At 37.8% G+C, this 17,074-nt stretch overlaps 1 protein-coding gene and 2 long non-coding RNA genes across 4 annotated transcripts; 2 read left to right on the top strand and 1 right to left on the bottom strand.

The window, feature by feature from the left end:
- Window positions 1-47: 47 nt before the first annotated feature.
- On the top strand, window positions 48-1,632 carry LOC124376908. The gene is made up of 3 exons (XR_006923991.1): window positions 48-547; window positions 648-814; window positions 1,373-1,632. It is a non-coding gene; the product is annotated as an uncharacterized LOC124376908 (long non-coding RNA).
- Window positions 1,633-3,488: 1,856 nt separating this feature from the next.
- Window positions 3,489-5,313, bottom strand: LOC124376806 (E3 SUMO-protein ligase ZBED1-like). Of its 2 annotated transcripts, none has more exons than XM_046836088.1 (2): window positions 4,437-5,313; window positions 3,489-4,106 (listed from the first exon to the last, which is right to left on the bottom strand). In XM_046836088.1, the coding sequence occupies exons 1-2, from the start codon at window positions 4,887-4,889 to the stop codon at window positions 3,651-3,653; spliced, it is 909 nt and encodes a 302-aa protein (XP_046692044.1). In that variant the 5' UTR covers window positions 4,890-5,313; the 3' UTR covers window positions 3,489-3,650. The 2 variants fall into 2 exon arrangements, with proteins under 2 accessions (XP_046692044.1, XP_046692045.1); XM_046836089.1 differs by having other exon boundaries at window positions 3,489-4,103.
- Window positions 5,314-10,202: 4,889 nt separating this feature from the next.
- Window positions 10,203-11,091, top strand: LOC124376898. Its single transcript, XR_006923981.1, has 2 exons — window positions 10,203-10,285; window positions 10,430-11,091. It is a non-coding gene; the product is annotated as an uncharacterized LOC124376898 (long non-coding RNA).
- The last annotated feature ends 5,983 nt before the right edge of the window (window positions 11,092-17,074 follow it).

Raw genomic sequence — 17,074 nt, 5'->3', positions numbered from 1 at the left:
ACGGGTGCATTAACTAGGATGTAAAATTCATGCCCCTTGGAGAGACCCCTGAGAGCCAGCAGGAAAAGAAACAAAACCTGAAGCTGATGTCTCAGCATCCTACTGTAAATCTACAAGAAGTCAAACATCTAATGAAATTGACTTTCTACACACAGCGTAAACAAGTCAACCAGGGGCAAAATATAAAATGCCTTTTGGAAGAGTGGCCGTTTTGGTTCAGTGAACTTGGCATGGCAGTTCACTTCAAGGAACTTACTGGAATTGGTCTTCAAGAAACGTTCACACGAAATCTGGATTTGAAGGGCAAACGACTCTTAAACTACTTAAATACTGTTGGTGTGAAGAAAAACAAAGTTTTTACAGGCAGTAACAAAGTTTGAAGTGATGAGGGGAGAGCTAATTGGTTGCTCTGAACAAATGTTGCTGCTTTTGCTGTCTTACTTTAACGAGAAAGAAGATGCAATGTTGCGCTACGTGGAGGACACATGCCTGGCAGGGGAAGTAGAAATAAACCACGTTTGTTTGACTCCCACCATTGTTGTGTGTGGTAAGTTGCTATTTTTTGCCCATTTCTTTCAGTTTATCTGGTATTTCTTTTTATCTGTAATTTCTTTTTATAAGTTAATTAAAAAATATGTTCTTCTTAGGTCAGTCCTGCTTTTCTTTGAAGAGATTTATGTTGTGTGGATCAGAACATTGTACTTGAAAACATCACCTCTTTCATCACTGCCTTCTGCTTGATGTTTGGGAGCTTTTATTGCTTTAATATTTATTACCCATCAGAACTGGCATCAACTCTGGAGTTTTTGCAGAGGTAGGTCTTTTTGGATAAACTTTATATGATTTTATTGATTTGAAACAAATCTAAGGTAGCTCCTGCAGTGGCTTGGGGGCTAGGGCCCTTGTCACTTTGACTGTTTACCAATATAAAACTATTTTTCACTAATTTCACTTTACAATACGATTTTGTTGGTAACATTAGTTAACTATGTTAGCATGAACTAACAATCAATGATACTTTCATAACATTTATAAATCTTCATATTCATTTCTAAATGTACTTATGTTTCATAATTTTATATCTGTTAACATTATTTAATGCACTGTGAACTAAATTGAACAATGAACAATTGCATTTCTAAGTCAATTGTAATAGAATTAATATTCATAATTTGTTTAGGTTAATGCATTAACAACTAATGTGTCATTAGTTAATGTTAATTCATTAACGTAAACAAACTATGGGTAGTACATTTTACATAATTTATTGACCTTTAAGATTAATCAGCAAATAAATTAAAGATTGTGAAGTTGTTTTTGATCATATTGAAGCTTTATGATTATTAAGTCACCTTTTTTCTGCTTTACCAAGGTGTTTTTTTTTTCTCCATCAACCCAGAGAAGGGCACCAAAGTTGAGAAGACAAACACCGCCCGTCTTCCCGTAAACCCAAGAGTTCTTGCATTGATTCAGGAACTTTTAGATCATGAGTGGCAGGATGTCTGAATATGGACTAATGTCAGATTTCTGACTTGAGACACACTCAACTTGAAGGACAGTTTCACCTTTTATGTCCAGTTATTTCAGATTAAGAGGCAAGTAAATGTTTCAAATGATATTGTTTAAAGATGCATTCAGTTTGTATACAGCTGCTACAGAACATTATTGCTTTTGTGATTTTTGAGTAGCATTCGTGTATCTAAATTCAGTTCACCAGTACTTCATTGTTCTTGATCAGCATGCAATTCCATGCAAGTCAGCCTCTGCTCTTGGTGCCTTTGACGAGTTGTTTAAGGCACACTTTGTTTTTGGCACCTCTTACAACATTATGCTACACAACATGTACACTTTTCTTCAGACCACTGTGTACAACATAGATGTTGGCAATGTGAAAGAGTTCTCATGTTGCTGAGGTCAGAGAAAGGCTGCTTAGCTAAGTGCCTTAAGATTTTCTGCCCTCATGAAGTGTTTTGTTTGTCAGGCTGCGTTACTGGGTTAAAAATTGCTTCTTAGGCACATCAGATTAGTTCATGGTTTTGTTCCTGGAAAGTCTCCACCTTAAATGTGTAGAGACAGGGTGTAGTTCTGTGTTTGGTACTTTTTCAGATTTTAGAAAACATTTGAAAATAAAACATACTGAGCAAAGTGACCAGAATTGACACCACTGACAACCATGAGACTGCTGAGGCAGAAGGACAAATTAGTGCTCAAGCATTTGATCAGATGTTGAAGAGGTGGCCACAACATCTGTATTGTTAGTCAAATAAGAGCACTTTGGATATGTGTGCATCTGCTGTTACACAACTGTTACACACAAAAGTTGCTGGCTTAAGAGTCAGTCTACTATAAGTGGTTTTGCTTTATCTATGGAGGAAGTTGTTTCTGAGATTCAGAGTCAGGCCCAGGATGCTGCTTTGCTCAGTCTGTCTCCACATGACATTGCTACTAAAAGGAAAATAGAAAGTTCAATTGAAAATTAAAAAAAATTGTTTACTTAAGCCAAGCGAAAGAGACTTTTTTCAGAGAAATGGGGAACTGTTGAACCAACCGAAATAGTGCTCAGCACAAGATTTGATAGCAGGAGAAATAAAACCACTGGAACATTTGATCAAGTTGTTGTAACAGATAAATTTGCTTATATTCCCATTTTAGAAACACTAACGTCAATTTTACCTTATCTTATTGATTTGTTAAAACCCAGACATGTTCCAAAGGAAGGCGTTTATGTTGACTTTAGTGATGCGGCACATTTTAAAAGTAATCCTTTATTTTACTCTGAAAAAGAGGCCTTACAAATTCAGTTATTTTATGATGATTTTGAGACCAAAAAAGATATACACAAATTGGGTGCTATATATTTTACATTAAGGAATTTCCCCCTATTTTTAACTCCTCATTGGATAATATTCATTTATGTGCCCTCTTTCATGCACAGGATATTATACAGTATGGTTTTAATTCTATAATCGAGCCTCTAGTAAATGATCTAAAAGTGCTTGAGATTGAGGGGGTTAAGAATCCAGTAGGGCTGTGTATTAGCATGAATCTGGAGATACGATACGTATCACGATACGGGGTTGCGATATGATACGATATGTTGCGATATGGTAAGAAAGGTGATATATTGGGATATTTCTAATTTTAGTTATAGGATAAAGTTTTAGGGAAGCTGTTAAGAACACCACCATATGCAAACCTTAGCAAAAACTGTTTTTTATTTAACCAGAGCACAGTGGGAACTGCATTTGCATTAATTAGCCCCTGTAACATTCAATATGATTGAACCACTTTATGTGCAGTATGAATAAAGGGGAAAATAAAGTGCTTGCAGGATTTCTTAAATGTATTAAATGTGTTAAATTAAATGTATTACATGTTAGCTGTTTATAAACAGACCATATATATTTTTAGACCCTGCTTTTAAAGCTTCAGTTTCAGTTTACAATTGTAGCATGCAGTGTCCTAACATTTTGATCTGAACAAAATAATTACATCTGCTTTATATCAATGAAAAATAAAGTGCTTGCAGGATTCCTAAAGAAAACAAAACAAAAATATAAACAATAAAATATTTACAGATGTTGAACCTTCTCAGAACCTTTAAACTTGGATTTTACAGGTTTCTTTCATTTGTATTTATATTTGTCTTTTTATTTAATGTCAAGGTTTTTCTGAAGAAAGATAAGCTGGTCAATATGCTCAGATGTCAGGGCACTTCTATGTGCAGTTACAATGTCTCCTCCTCTCCTCTTTCCGCAGGTAACACTTGTTCCCGGAATGCACAGGAAACCCTTTGCTAGTTTGGATAGCTCAGGGTACGCATCTTCATGTTCTTTCCACCAACTGAGTGGGTTTTCTTGGAGAGGCAAAGGTTTTTCTTCTCTAAACCTCTTAATCTCAGATGCAGCAGTATCATGTGCAGATTTTGGTGCCATGTTGTTTTCAGAAGTGGCAAATACCATTCCAAGCAAGTCAGCCAATGTACATGATTTCCTTGGCCTCTTTATGGGTTGCAGGGAGGTGTAGGCAGAGCCATCTTCATAGTCAGATAGGTGATCTTCAACATCCTTTGACTGGTCAGTCTCCTCTACTTCTCTAGCTTCCTGCTGAAAAAACATCAAAGCATCAAATAGAACTATTATTATTATTATTATTATTATTATTATTATTATTTATACATTAAATTGTCATTAACTTTCATAACACAATCTAACCTGATATAAGGATAAATTAGCCTATTGCATATTTAATTATTTACAAAAAAGAAATGTCAACTATTTATTAAAACTTAATTATTTAACCAATGAATGTTATTATATTAACCATGTTATAAATATAATATGAACTAATGTTAGATACATTAACTGATACTGATAAAACATTTTAATGTATTTAATAAAAACTAGTGTAATTTATTAATGTATTTATTTGCTTACATTTTGTTGCTTCTTTATGGCAGCCACCACAGCATCCGTCATTCTGGAGTAGGTCTCTTTGATCTCCATTTCAGAGAGAAAGGGTAGATCCTTAAACCTTGGATCCAGAGCTGATGCCATGCACAGTGTCTTCCTCTCATTGGCATATCTCTTTCCCAGATCTTGTGCTATAGCAGCCTTGATGTCCTTTGCGGACTTTGTATCATCTGGGCTTTCTTCTGAGCCCATAACAAGCTTTGAATAAAGTGGTGCAATGACAGAAAGAGTGGGCATGCTCTCTTCTGACATTACCAATGTGGCATTCCTAATTGGCTTTAGTGCCTTGAGCACTTCCTCAGCACATGTGATGTGAGCTTCATTCATTGTGAAGACATCCTTTTCACACTTTCTGACCTCTGTTGAAAGTAGTGCTGCACAGATGGCTGGTGGTTGTTCTAAAAATCTATCTATCATGTCATAAGAGATATTCCACCTCGTGACATCTGTAATTAACCTGTGTTTTGGTAGCTGGAGCAGGTCCTGCTGCCGGTGTTACACCAGAATCTGTGACCACCGTATGTTGTGACCATAGAGGGCGCTGTTGCTAAAATGCAGCTTAAAATAGATTGTCTAGAGAAGTTCACTACGTAAACAGCGTAAATGCAAACATAGGCGTCCATTGGTCATTAAATGTTCTTGCGGGAACGCGCCTAGCGCCGTGCACGTTACCATGAACGCGCGTGCAGAACATTGCCGTCGTGCTGCAAAGGAACAGTTGCATGAGCCACGAACTTAAGACTCATTTACAGTACTTAAAAAGCTAAGCTTTTCAAATGCTTTTGATATAAAAAAACAACAACCCTGAATGTTACTTATTTATTAAGGCTAATAAAATGCATTGACATGCGGATGCTTTAGACTGTTATATATATATATATATACTATATATATACAGGGAGTGCAGAATTATTAGGCAAATGAGTATTTTGACCACATCATCCTCGTTATGCATGTTGTCTTACTCCAAGCTGTATAGGCTGGAAAGCCTACTACCAATTAAGCATATTAGGTGATGTGCATCTCTGTAATGAGAAGGGGTGTGGTCTAATGACATCAACACCCTATATCAGGTGTGCATAATTATTAGGCAACTTCCTTTCCTTTGGCAAAATGGGTCAAAAGAAGGACTTGACAGGCTCAGAAAAGTCAAAAATAGTGAGATATATTGCAGAGGGATGCAGCAGTCTTAAAATAGCCAAGCTTCTGAAGCGTGATCATCGAACAATCAAGCGTTTCATTCAAAATAGTCAACAGGGTCACAAGAAGCGTGTGGAAAAACCAAGGCGCAAAATAACTGCCCGTGAACTGAGAAAAGTCAAGCGTGCAGCTGCCAAGATGCCACTTGCCACCAGTTTGGCCATATTTCAGAGCTGCAACATCACTGAGTGCCCAAAAGCACAAGGTGTGCAATACTCAGAGACATGGCCAAGGTAAGAAAGGCAGAAAGTCGACCACCACTGAACAAGACACACAAGCTGAAACGTCAAGACTGGGCCAAGAAATATCTCAAGACTGATTTTTCTAAGGTTTTATGGACTGATGAAATGAGAGTGAGTCTTGATGGGCCAGATGGATGGGCCCGTGGCTGGATTGGTAAAGGGCAGAGAGCTCCAGTCCGACTCAGACGCCAGCAAGGTGGAGGTGGAGTACTGGTTTGGGCTGGTATCATCAAAGATGAGCTTGTGGGGCCTTTTCGGGTTGAGGATGGAGTCAAGCTGAACTCCCAGTCCTACTGCCAGTTTCTGGAAGACACCTTCTTCAAGCAGTGGTACAGGAAGAAGTCTGCATCCTTCAAGAAAACATGATTTTCATGCAGGACAATGCTCCATCACACACGTCCAAGTACTCCACAGCGTGGCTGGCAAGAAAGGGTATAAAAGAAGAAAATCTAATGATATGGCCTCCTTGTTCACCTGATCTGAACCCCATTGAGAACCTGTGGTCCATCATCAAATGTGCGATTTACAAGGAGGGAAAACAGTACACCTCTCTGAACAGTGTCTGGGAGGCTGTGGTTGCTGCTGCACGCAATGTTGATGGTGAACAGATCAAAACACTGACAGAATCCATGGATGGCAGGCTTTTGAGTGTCCTTGCAAAGAAAGGTGGCTATATTGGTCACTGATTTGTTTTTGTTTGGTTTTGAATGTCAGAAATGTATATTTGTGAATGTTGAGATGTTATATTGGTTTCACTGGTAAAATAAATAATTGAAATGGGTATGAATTTGTTTTTTGTTAAGTTGCCTAATAATTATGCACAGTAATAGTCACCTGCACACACAGATATCCCCCTAAAATAGCTAAAACTAAAAACTACTTCCAAAAATATTCAGCTTTGATATTAATGAGTTTTTTGTGTTCATTGAGAACATGGTTGTTGTTCAAATTAAATCCTCAAATAAAATTAATCCTCAAAAATACAACTTGCCTAATAATTCTGCACTCCCTGTATATAAATGAAAGTGTCTGTGTCTGTGTGTGTGTGTGTGTGTGTGTATATATATATATTGTATAGAGTTATTGTTATTCGGCAATAAAGTGCTGAATAAAAGACTGAAATTTGTTATTGTTCTCCATATTCATTCTAGTGATACCGAACTCTCTCTCTCTCTCTCTCTCTCTCTCTCGCTCTCTCTCTCTCTCTCTCTTATATCCTGAAAAGTGAACAGTAACAAGCTTACAGCAGGGTCACCAAATTTGATAATTCATTAATACAGGTTATCGAGATCGGTTACCTCCCTATATCTCACATGCAATGACTTGAATGTTCTTCATATTCACTCTGGTGATGCCTAACACTCTCTGTATTATATCCTGAAAAATATTTGGCTCTCAAGTCAACAGTGACAAGCTTACAGCAGGGTCACCAAATTCGATAAGGCATTAATACAGGCTATCAAAATCCGTTACCTCCCTATATCTCACATGCAATGACTTGAATGTTCTTCATATTCACTCTGGTGATGCCTAACACTCTCTGTATTATATCCTGAAAAATATTCGGCTCTCAAGTCAACAGTGACAAGCTTACAGCAGGGTCACCAAATTTGATAATTCATTAATACAGGTTATCGAGATCCGTTACCTCCCTATATCTCACATGCATTAACTATCTTTAACATGCATTAAAAAATATTTGGCTCTCATGTCAACAGGAATGTCAACACCCCCCTTTCACACAGAAAGCTTGCCCTTTTGGTTTCTTTATTGTTTTTTTTATTTAATTTCTTTTTTAGTTAATATTACGTTTTTTTTTCGAGTTTATTATTTTTTTTCATCTTATTATGGACTTTTATTTGTTTATTAACTACTTTTTAAAAGGTCTTCCACGGTCTGCCCATGTATCCCACACGCTGATCACGTGGGGTTCTCCAATTTCACCAGCATTCACTAAAACTTAGTGTCCACTTAATTGTCGGTCATTAACTGCAAGTGATATCTGTTAAAAATGGATCATAACATGGTTATGGAACTTAAAAAGCTTCTTTTAGAGGGAGAATATCCTAAGGACGCCGACAAACATCAGCGTTACATCCTGAAACGGAAAGCCTTGAATTTCTGCATGATCGGTAAGTAATTAGCAGAGGAGCAAAATGTAAAGTTTGTTAAGGACATTACTATGTTTATAAAATAAGCATCATTTAATCAATATAAAAATAAATATTTTTTATTGATTTTAACAGTTCCATCCTTGACGTTTCCAGCTGTATGTGATTCTTTCCCGAATAGGAAGCATAAGATTGGAGATCTTTAAATATGGCAGCATTTAATTTTTCCTTTATTTCAACCAGGAGTCTAAAACCTGTAACAGCATGATAACAAAATCAGCTATATAATATATGACAAAGCCAGCTAAAGAGAGTCTTTACATGGTTTGGAGTGAAATATCTCCTGCTATAGAGCTCGAACTTTATTGAACAACTTTGGGATGAATGTGAACAATGACGGCAGGCCCCAGGCCTCCTCACCTTCTCACCTACATCAGTACCAGACTTTACTAACCTTGTGGCTAGATGAACACAAAATCCCTGTATATACAGATGCAGAGAAAATTGTTTGTACCCTTCCATTAAAGAAAGAAAAACCCACAAATGTCGCTGAAATAACTTGAAACTGACAAAAGTAATAATTAAATAAAAATGTGATGAAAATTAACTAATGAAAATGCGATATTGCTTTTGTGGTTCAACAAAAGCATTTAAAATAACAAAGTAATCACACTGGCCTCGATAAAAATGATGGAACCCGTAACTTAATATTTTGATGCACATTCTTTTGAAGCAATAACTGCAATCAAGCGACTTCTGTAACTCTTAATGAGACTTCTGCACCTGTTAACAGGTATTTTGGCCCACTTCTCATATGCACTGCTCCAGCTGTCTCAGGTTTGAAGGGTGTCTTCATGTTACAGCTCTTTCCACAGATGTTCAACAGGATTTAGATTAGGGTTTAATTAAAGAAGGCCATGTAAGTCCAATGTTTTCTTCTTTGATGTTTCTTTATTTTAAGCTGTGTGATTAGGGTCATTTTCCTGTTGAAGGACCCATGACCTGTGACTTAGAACAAGCTTTCTGACACTGGGCAGCACATTTCAAGTTTGAAAACACATGTGATGCTAACTAAAGGGCACCCTTTAATTTATTAATCAATCAATCAAATTTTATTTATAGAGTGCCTTACAACAACCAAAGGAGCACAAGGCGCTTTGAAGTGAAAACATCAATAGACAACAAAATATAACAACACATTGTACATAAAATAGCAGTCGAAACAGAGGCTATGTGTTAAAAGCTTGTATAAATAAATGTGTTTTCAACTGCAAATTAAAAACACTCAACAAAGCACAGTGATGCTTCGTAGGTGTGCTGGAAGAGCGTTCCAAGGCTTTGGTCCCTGGACGGAAAATGACCGTTATCATGTACATGTAGTCAATTATTTACAGTCTTTTCTAGGTGTACCATCATTTTTGACCAGTCCGGTTTCATTTAAATTATTTTTTTATAAATGCTTCTATTGAACCAAAATTCAAATACGTCTGATTTTTATTAGTTAATTTTCAGTAAATTTTTATTTGATTATTACTTTTGTCAGTTTCAAATGATTTTAGCCACATTTGTGTGTTTCTCTTTTTTTTAATGGAAGGGTAAAAACTATTTTGTCTGCATCTGTACGTATACATACACTTTGATTAGGGATAACATTGTGTCCGTAGAACATTGAGTGGTGACGTGAATAATCTTTTGTATTATTAGGATATTATTAGGAATAGAATATTATATGGCAGCAAGTAAACATTTTGTAATTAAAGTTGTTGTACTAGAATAAAAAAAACAAGTGCAAGGTTTTAATTGAGTTTGACTGTTCATACTAGTTTTAAAAAGGATCTTATGATTATGATAATTTACATTATTATAAAATTTTTTTCCAGATGACAATTTGTTTTACATTCGACACAAGGGTTCCAGCAACACTAAAAAATGTAGAGTTGTTTGTAGTACAGAAGAGGCTGACATGCTGTTTAAGGAGTTCCATAGCAGCAACATAGGTGCACATTTCGGCCAGCTTAAAACTAGAGATGCCATTTCTCAACGGTACTACTGACTTGGCATATCAGCGGACATAGAGAAATGGGTAGGCTTATGCACTGTATTAACATTTCCCTCATTGACTTCATAAATTCAATACCTTTTTAATTATATAATAATAATAACAAATTTATATAATTAAAATGTCCAGGTATCACAGTGTACAGTGTGCCAGAAAAATAAAAAAGATATAAAGCTGAAGACAGACCTCAAACCTATCAAGGTAACAAGAGCAAATGTATATAATAAATTATATTATAATAATATAAATTTTACACTTTATTTCTTGATAATACATATTTACAAAATGTTAAATATAATTTTTTTAATCATAATAAAAGTTTTCTATTCATATCTGTTTTTGCAGGTCAAGACTCCATCCGAACTGGTTGAAATAAACTTAATTGGAAAGTTGGCCAAATCTGACCAGGAAAATCAGTATATATGCGTGATAATAGATTATTACACGAGATGGGCACAGGCATATCCTTTGAAATCAAAGTCTGCTGCAGAAGTTACTCAATCAATATTAAAATTTGTTTACCAATTTGAAGTGCCGAAACGAATTTGAACAGATTTTACTGAGTTTATCAACACAGTAAGTATATTCTGCTTCACAAATATTTTTATTTATGAAATGTTCTTTGTTTACAGTTTTATGTAAAATTACAAAAACCTATGTTAACATATTATGTAAATATTAATACATATCTTCCGTAGATCAACACTGAGGTCTGCAAAATGCTTGGCATAAAAAGAAGTCTTTGTGCCACATACCACCCTCAGACCAACGGATTGGTGGAGAGGCTCAATGGCACTTTACAGAGGTGAAGAATGCATCCACAACAGTTAATAAACATAATTACAGAAGAACTTTTCAATCAATGCATGTTCCTATTTTTTAAATACAACAAAAGAGGTGAACGACACAAACACAAAAGAATTTCACAGTGAATCGCTGAAGCATGATCTGTGGACAGAATAGTCCAAATGTGAGATTTTGGTCTCTAACAGATGTATGTTATTTAAGATCGAGAACAGGAGATATACAGTGGAACCCGGTTATCTCGACCTCGGTTATCTCGACAACCCTATTAAGTCGACCTTTTTGAAGTGGAACCGCCAAATTCTCGCTTTTTCTAAGCATTTTTTATCGGTTATGTCGATCGCCGAACCCTAATATCTCGAGCACAAGGGGGGAAAAAATTTGCCATTTAACGTCGGTTATCTCTGTGCAGCCGCAGAAGAACTCGCGGAAGTGGCGGAAAATTCAAACCTTACAGATACTACAGGTGTTTGTATTGTATACTGGTGAATCTCTGCTGTTAGTAAGTGCACATATGCATTTTTTTTGTTAAATGTTATGCGATGAACGGGAGCGCGCGCTCGCTTCAACTCCTTACCGAGCGCGCGCTCACCGAGAGCCGTGCTCCTTACCGAGCGCACGCACGCGCGAGCAGGGTAAGGAGCACGGCTCTCGGTCAGGAGCGACGCTACCGGTAAGGAGCATGGCTCTCGGTAAGGAGTTGAAGCCGGGAGCTTCAGAGAAAGCGGCCGAGAAAGCACCTGCCACGCCCCCTTCCGCCGTTCACGTTTGAGACTTTTCTGTCCCTCGTTTTGGTTTCGGGTTCGGTTTTGGATCTTCCGGTTTTTCCGGTTTCGCGCCGTGCCGCGGTCGCGGTATTTTTAATTTCCTATTTTACATTCTCTCTCTCTCTCTCTCTATCTCCCCCTCGGCATCGCGGACGTAAGTTTTTTCGGACACTTTGCTTTGTGTGTTTGTGTGGATTACTTCAGCCTGAGGGTCATAAGTTTTCAGAAACTTAGTTACTGTTTTTTTTTCTTTTCTTTCCACATGTGGATTAAATGTGAGACGGCACTGTGCAGCCGCTGTTTTTTTTTTTTTTTTGAGCGATCTGTGTGTTTATAATGTTGGAGAATATAATAAAGGTTTGTATGGAGAATGGACGGTGGTTTGTATTGTATACTGATGAATCTCTGCTGTTAGTAGGTGCACTTATGCCTTTTGTTGTTAACAAACGTATGTACATTTTTATAGCATGCCTTCATCAAACAAATCGCGGCAACGCTGTTGTGTAAAAAACCCTTCAAAAACACGTGCATGCACATTCTCATTTATTAACGCAGATCATGTACATAAAGAAATTTCAAGCACGTTAATATATTGCCGCCATTTCAATTTTCGTTTATCTCGATCATCGGTTACCTCGATGCTTTTTGGCGACCCCCTACGACATCGACATAACCGTGTTCCACTGTAATTATAGTGGACATTCTCAATTCCATAGTCAAACATTGAGATGGAAGCTTAATGGGTTGGGGTTTTGGAGCATGGAATGTTGGGGATACCAAGGTACATTTTCATCATGCAATTCCATCTGGACTGTGGCTCATTGGAACCGACTTCACCGTGCAACGAGACGATAAGTCAAAGCGTACGGCCAAGCTCTGTAAGCATTTTTTATAGAACAAACAGTTGGCTGGAATGTTATCTATCATGGCCAGTTACCGCACCTACATCCTTTTAAACTGCTCTGGGATGAACTAGATCACACGATAGAAATTTTCAATTTGTGACAAACAACACTTTGGCAAGTTTTACAGGAGGCATGGCAAACTATTTAAGCAGAGTGTTTGGAGAAATGAACTATTGAGATGCAGAATCCAGGGTTGTGATTTCAAAGAATGTCAATATGCCTGCAAAAACAAAGTCAGTCCATTCCAGCTTTTTCACATCAACTCCTCAGATCCTGTAGATAAACGTGTTCTCGGTTTGCAGACATGGAAATGCAGGAACACTGACGTCTTCACACACAATTGTTCATCACCATTAAACACTAGAAGAGAAAGAAGTGAATCAGTAACAGAAAACTAGAAGGAGGTGTTTGATGATCAGCAGCAGGTAATTATGCTTCAAGGAAACCAGGATTTGATTCCAGTGTATCATTTGTCCAACATTTCTTCATGCTTATATAATATCTTTGGTAGAACATTTAGTGAGAACAAATGAGAAGGTGCAGAAGATGGAAGAGGAACATGAGCAGATATTTGCATCACATCACTGCACTTCTCCAATCCCAGGCTGTAGAGTTTTTGCTGCTTTTAATAAAGATCACTGCTGTGGAGCTTCTCTCTTGTTCTACATGGATATTAAAGTGCAGACTTTAAGAACAAGCTGAGGAGAATTTTACAGGAATGATAGAAGACATGGTGTGGAGGTGGAAAGATAAAAGCACTGTCCGAGTGAGGAAACCAGCTCTTACAGGAAATCCAATATTTGTGGCAATAAAAGATGATCATCATCTAATAAATAATTCTAATGTGCTAAGTAATGCTAATGTCCTAAACAAAACGCTAACCTAGTAAATAACACTAATGTAGTAAATAACGCTGATGTAGTAAATAACGCTGATGTAGTAAATAATGCTGATGTAGTAAATAACACTAATCATTAAATCAGTTTCAGTGTTTATATAAAACAGATTATTACTCACATCAGTATCTGTAGTTTGTAACGTTCATCATCCTTCAGATCAGAGAGAAACTTCACTCCTGAGTCTCCTACATTATTCTTATACAGATCCAGTTCTCTCAGGTGTGAGGGGTTTGATCTCAGAGCTAAAGCGAGAGCAGCACAGCCTTCATCTGATACTCCACAATTATACAACCTGCAGATACACAATGACACACACTTTACTCTCTCAGTTTCTACACATATAATGTGTGTTCTTTCCACTAGAAAGAAAGAGAGAGAGAGAGAGAGAGAGAGAGAGAGAGAGAGACTTTTGACTTTTACACTCCTTTATTTACCATAAGGCATAAGTCATGTTATGTTCTGGATGGCATCAGGTAAAAAAAAAGTAAAATAAATAGATAAATAGTCTAATATAAAATAAATAAATAAATAACATTAAATAGACATCACTAAAACAAGACAATGACAGTTAAAAGATGGGGGTTGGTGTAATCTTTTAGCCGGGCTCTGGTAAAGCAAAGTATAATTCTTTTTTTTTTTTAAGAAACAAAGAGCTTCTCCACAACACAGCACAGCCTCGAACATCTTTAGATCCCCCAAACTCTTGTAAAAGTTAAAATCGACAACAATCCTGGATTTTGTAAGCCTGGGAAGATTCTAATGGCGTCACAGTCAGTGTTTTGAACCATTTTGTTTTTAATGCTCAGGTATATTGCTTGACCAAAAATAAAATTAATCAACTGACACATAAACCTGTTTCTCCTGATGTACGTAAAACCCAAAATAAAACACTGTAAAGTAAAAGTCACATTCAAGGAACTTAAAATACTTTTTAAAAAAACAAAAAGTGACTGTAATCTGAAGCAGTGTATAAAAGCATGAAAAACAGTTTCTCTCTGTGAACAGAACGGACAGTCTTGTAAAACATTGGGGTTTAAAACAGTAATAAAAGAGTTCACAGAGATAATGCAGTGTAAAATCCTCCACTGGAGGTCAGCAGCTTTTTTAGGTAATGGTGGTTTGTACAGTGTCTCCACTCTGGTTTAATATCATTGTTAAATCTAAAAACATTTCTCCACTGTGGGTCCATCCTCCCACTTAGTTTTTTCTTGTTTAAAACTTTAACACAGGCCATGTAGAGCATCTTCCCGTCACTGTCCCAAAGTCACCCCTCATCTCCCCTTCACCCCTGCACTCCAGGAGGGGGCCACCACATCCATCGAGGTCAGGAGCAATGTCCAGCTGGGGAAATGGTTCTCCTATGCAGGACCGCTCTCGCCAATTTTATAGTCCTTCAGCTGAACACGCTCCTCTGCTGTTAGTGTAGACCTCCATCGGTTTAGGAGCTGGTTAGCGATGCGCAGGGACCCTAGTCCTATACGTGCAGCCAGGATCTCCCCTCCTGATAGGTCTGTCCCGGTGACGTTCACCAGCTCCCGGAGTGTGATGATCCTCGAGGAGACCAAGGCTCTGGACAGTGTGGAGGTGGTCGCACCGGAGATGTCCAGCCGACTCCCGTTAACCAGGGGCTCCTCCAGCAGCCAGTGTAGTGTTCTGCAGCCCTTTATACTTTTCTTAAAGAAAGTTAATATTTTTAAATGTCAGCAGTAATAGGCTGGTAATCCAGTAACATTCAGTATGCTTGTGTCCGTTAAAAACAAATTGCTGTCCAGCCCCAGCCCTCCTGCTATGTGCAGAAGTCCACTGGCTGCTGTCCTCCATGCCAGGTTCCTGGGCCCGATTAAGAGTCTCTGGATAAACTGGACGCGAAAGGCTGCTGTTCTGCTGGCGAGATGGACCAGCCCTTGCCACCCTTCCTCCTTGGGCAGATGAAGGACACTCTGCAGAATCCAGTGCAGACCATCCCAGAAGAAGTCAAAGAGCAGGGCCTGGATGTTCGCTAGCAGGTTTGGCGGTCGATCCACGCACGCCAGCTTGTGCCATAGAGACGACGCTGCCAGGTTGTTTATCACCAGCGTTCGCCCCCTGTAGGACATCTTTGGAACCAGCTGCTTCCACCTGCTCAGTCTGCCCTTGACGTGCTCTACAGTGCCTTCCCAGTTTTTATTTAAAAACTCATCGCTTCCCAGGTAGACACCCAAGTACTTAAAACCACCTTTTGTCCAGACCAAACCTCCTGGGAGAATCGACTCCCCACATTCCCACTCCCCACTATAAAACTGCTTCACTCTTTCCCTAGTTCACTTTTGCTAATAATAAAATTTTAAAGCTTTTGAATGTAACCGTATTTTTAAACCTAAAAGGTTACAATTATATATTCTTAACGTAACTCAGAAAACCTGGATTCCCGGCAGTTGAATGGTGAATTGGCCGGTAGTATTCTTCTATTTACACCAGTCTCTTATTACAACAATGAACACCCAATGAATAAACCACCAGAGTACAAATTCAATTTTGCAAATTAACAACTTATTTATTGTTCCTTATTCTGGAGTTACTAATATTTTAGTTTGCTGTAGTTGTAGTTTAAAACAAAAGAGTATGAAACCAATAAACAACTGTAGAGGGTGAAGTATTTAGAAAATAAATAAAATAAAATACTGGTATTGAAAGGGTATGAAAAGTAAAATTTAAGACCTCAAAACAAAGAAATACAATAGAATATAACAAAAACCCAAGTGCACAATATTACACAGTCTATCAGAAAACTCAGTTCTGTATGCAATATATATGAACCAACAACTCAGTCACATACACTATGTTTTCGTTGGGGCCCAGTTGGTGCACGTTCACAGTGTGAAGAGTTAAAGAAAGTTTCTTAAGCTGAAACTTGGAAACAATCACTTACATCCATCCAAGGAAACCAAGATGAACAGAGAACAGCACCAACTCACTGTTAGTGTAATGAATAATTCCCTCAGCCTGGAAAGTCAGGCCGATCCGAGCACAGTGTAACCCTGCGATCTTTCCAGCAGCAACACCGCAACACGTCCAGTCGCAAAGTCCCAGGTCCAACTGGATCCCGTCTGCATTCACTGTTCACAGGCGTTACTAATGCGATAGCCGCTATGCCTTGATTACACGTAATGGCAGAGATGGTGTCTTATAAACAGGCGGTGCCATTGAATAAACTTAAACTTTGAGAAAATCAAAGAAGAAAACCCGAATACAGTTCCGGTAACATCTCCAAAAGATGTTAGCCTCTGTCTCCTGTAGCACACACAGCCTGCACGCAGTCTTTTCATGCCAGGTGCATTGCTCCTCTCTCTCCCGCGTTGTAACTCTCATGACCTTTAACCTTTTGGTCAACAGTCATTGGCCAACAATAATACATTTACATTTAACAAATTCAATTCAATTTAATTTTATGGATATAAAACAAACCCATATCTGAACAAAAAATGTGGCATGTAATATTAAATTTTGAAATAGAAATAAAATAAATAGTCACCATAAAACATTGGAAACAAAGCACATTTTTAAAAGGTTCCTATACTAAAACATCAGTTAAAACATCTACTTCAGACTGGGATCCCACCATTACTGCTAAGTCAT

Source organism: Silurus meridionalis, chromosome 23 (genome assembly GCF_014805685.1).
Source record: "Silurus meridionalis isolate SWU-2019-XX chromosome 23, ASM1480568v1, whole genome shotgun sequence".
Taxonomy (NCBI): domain Eukaryota; kingdom Metazoa; phylum Chordata; class Actinopteri; order Siluriformes; family Siluridae; genus Silurus; species Silurus meridionalis.
This window is presented reverse-complemented; position numbering and strand designations above follow the sequence as displayed.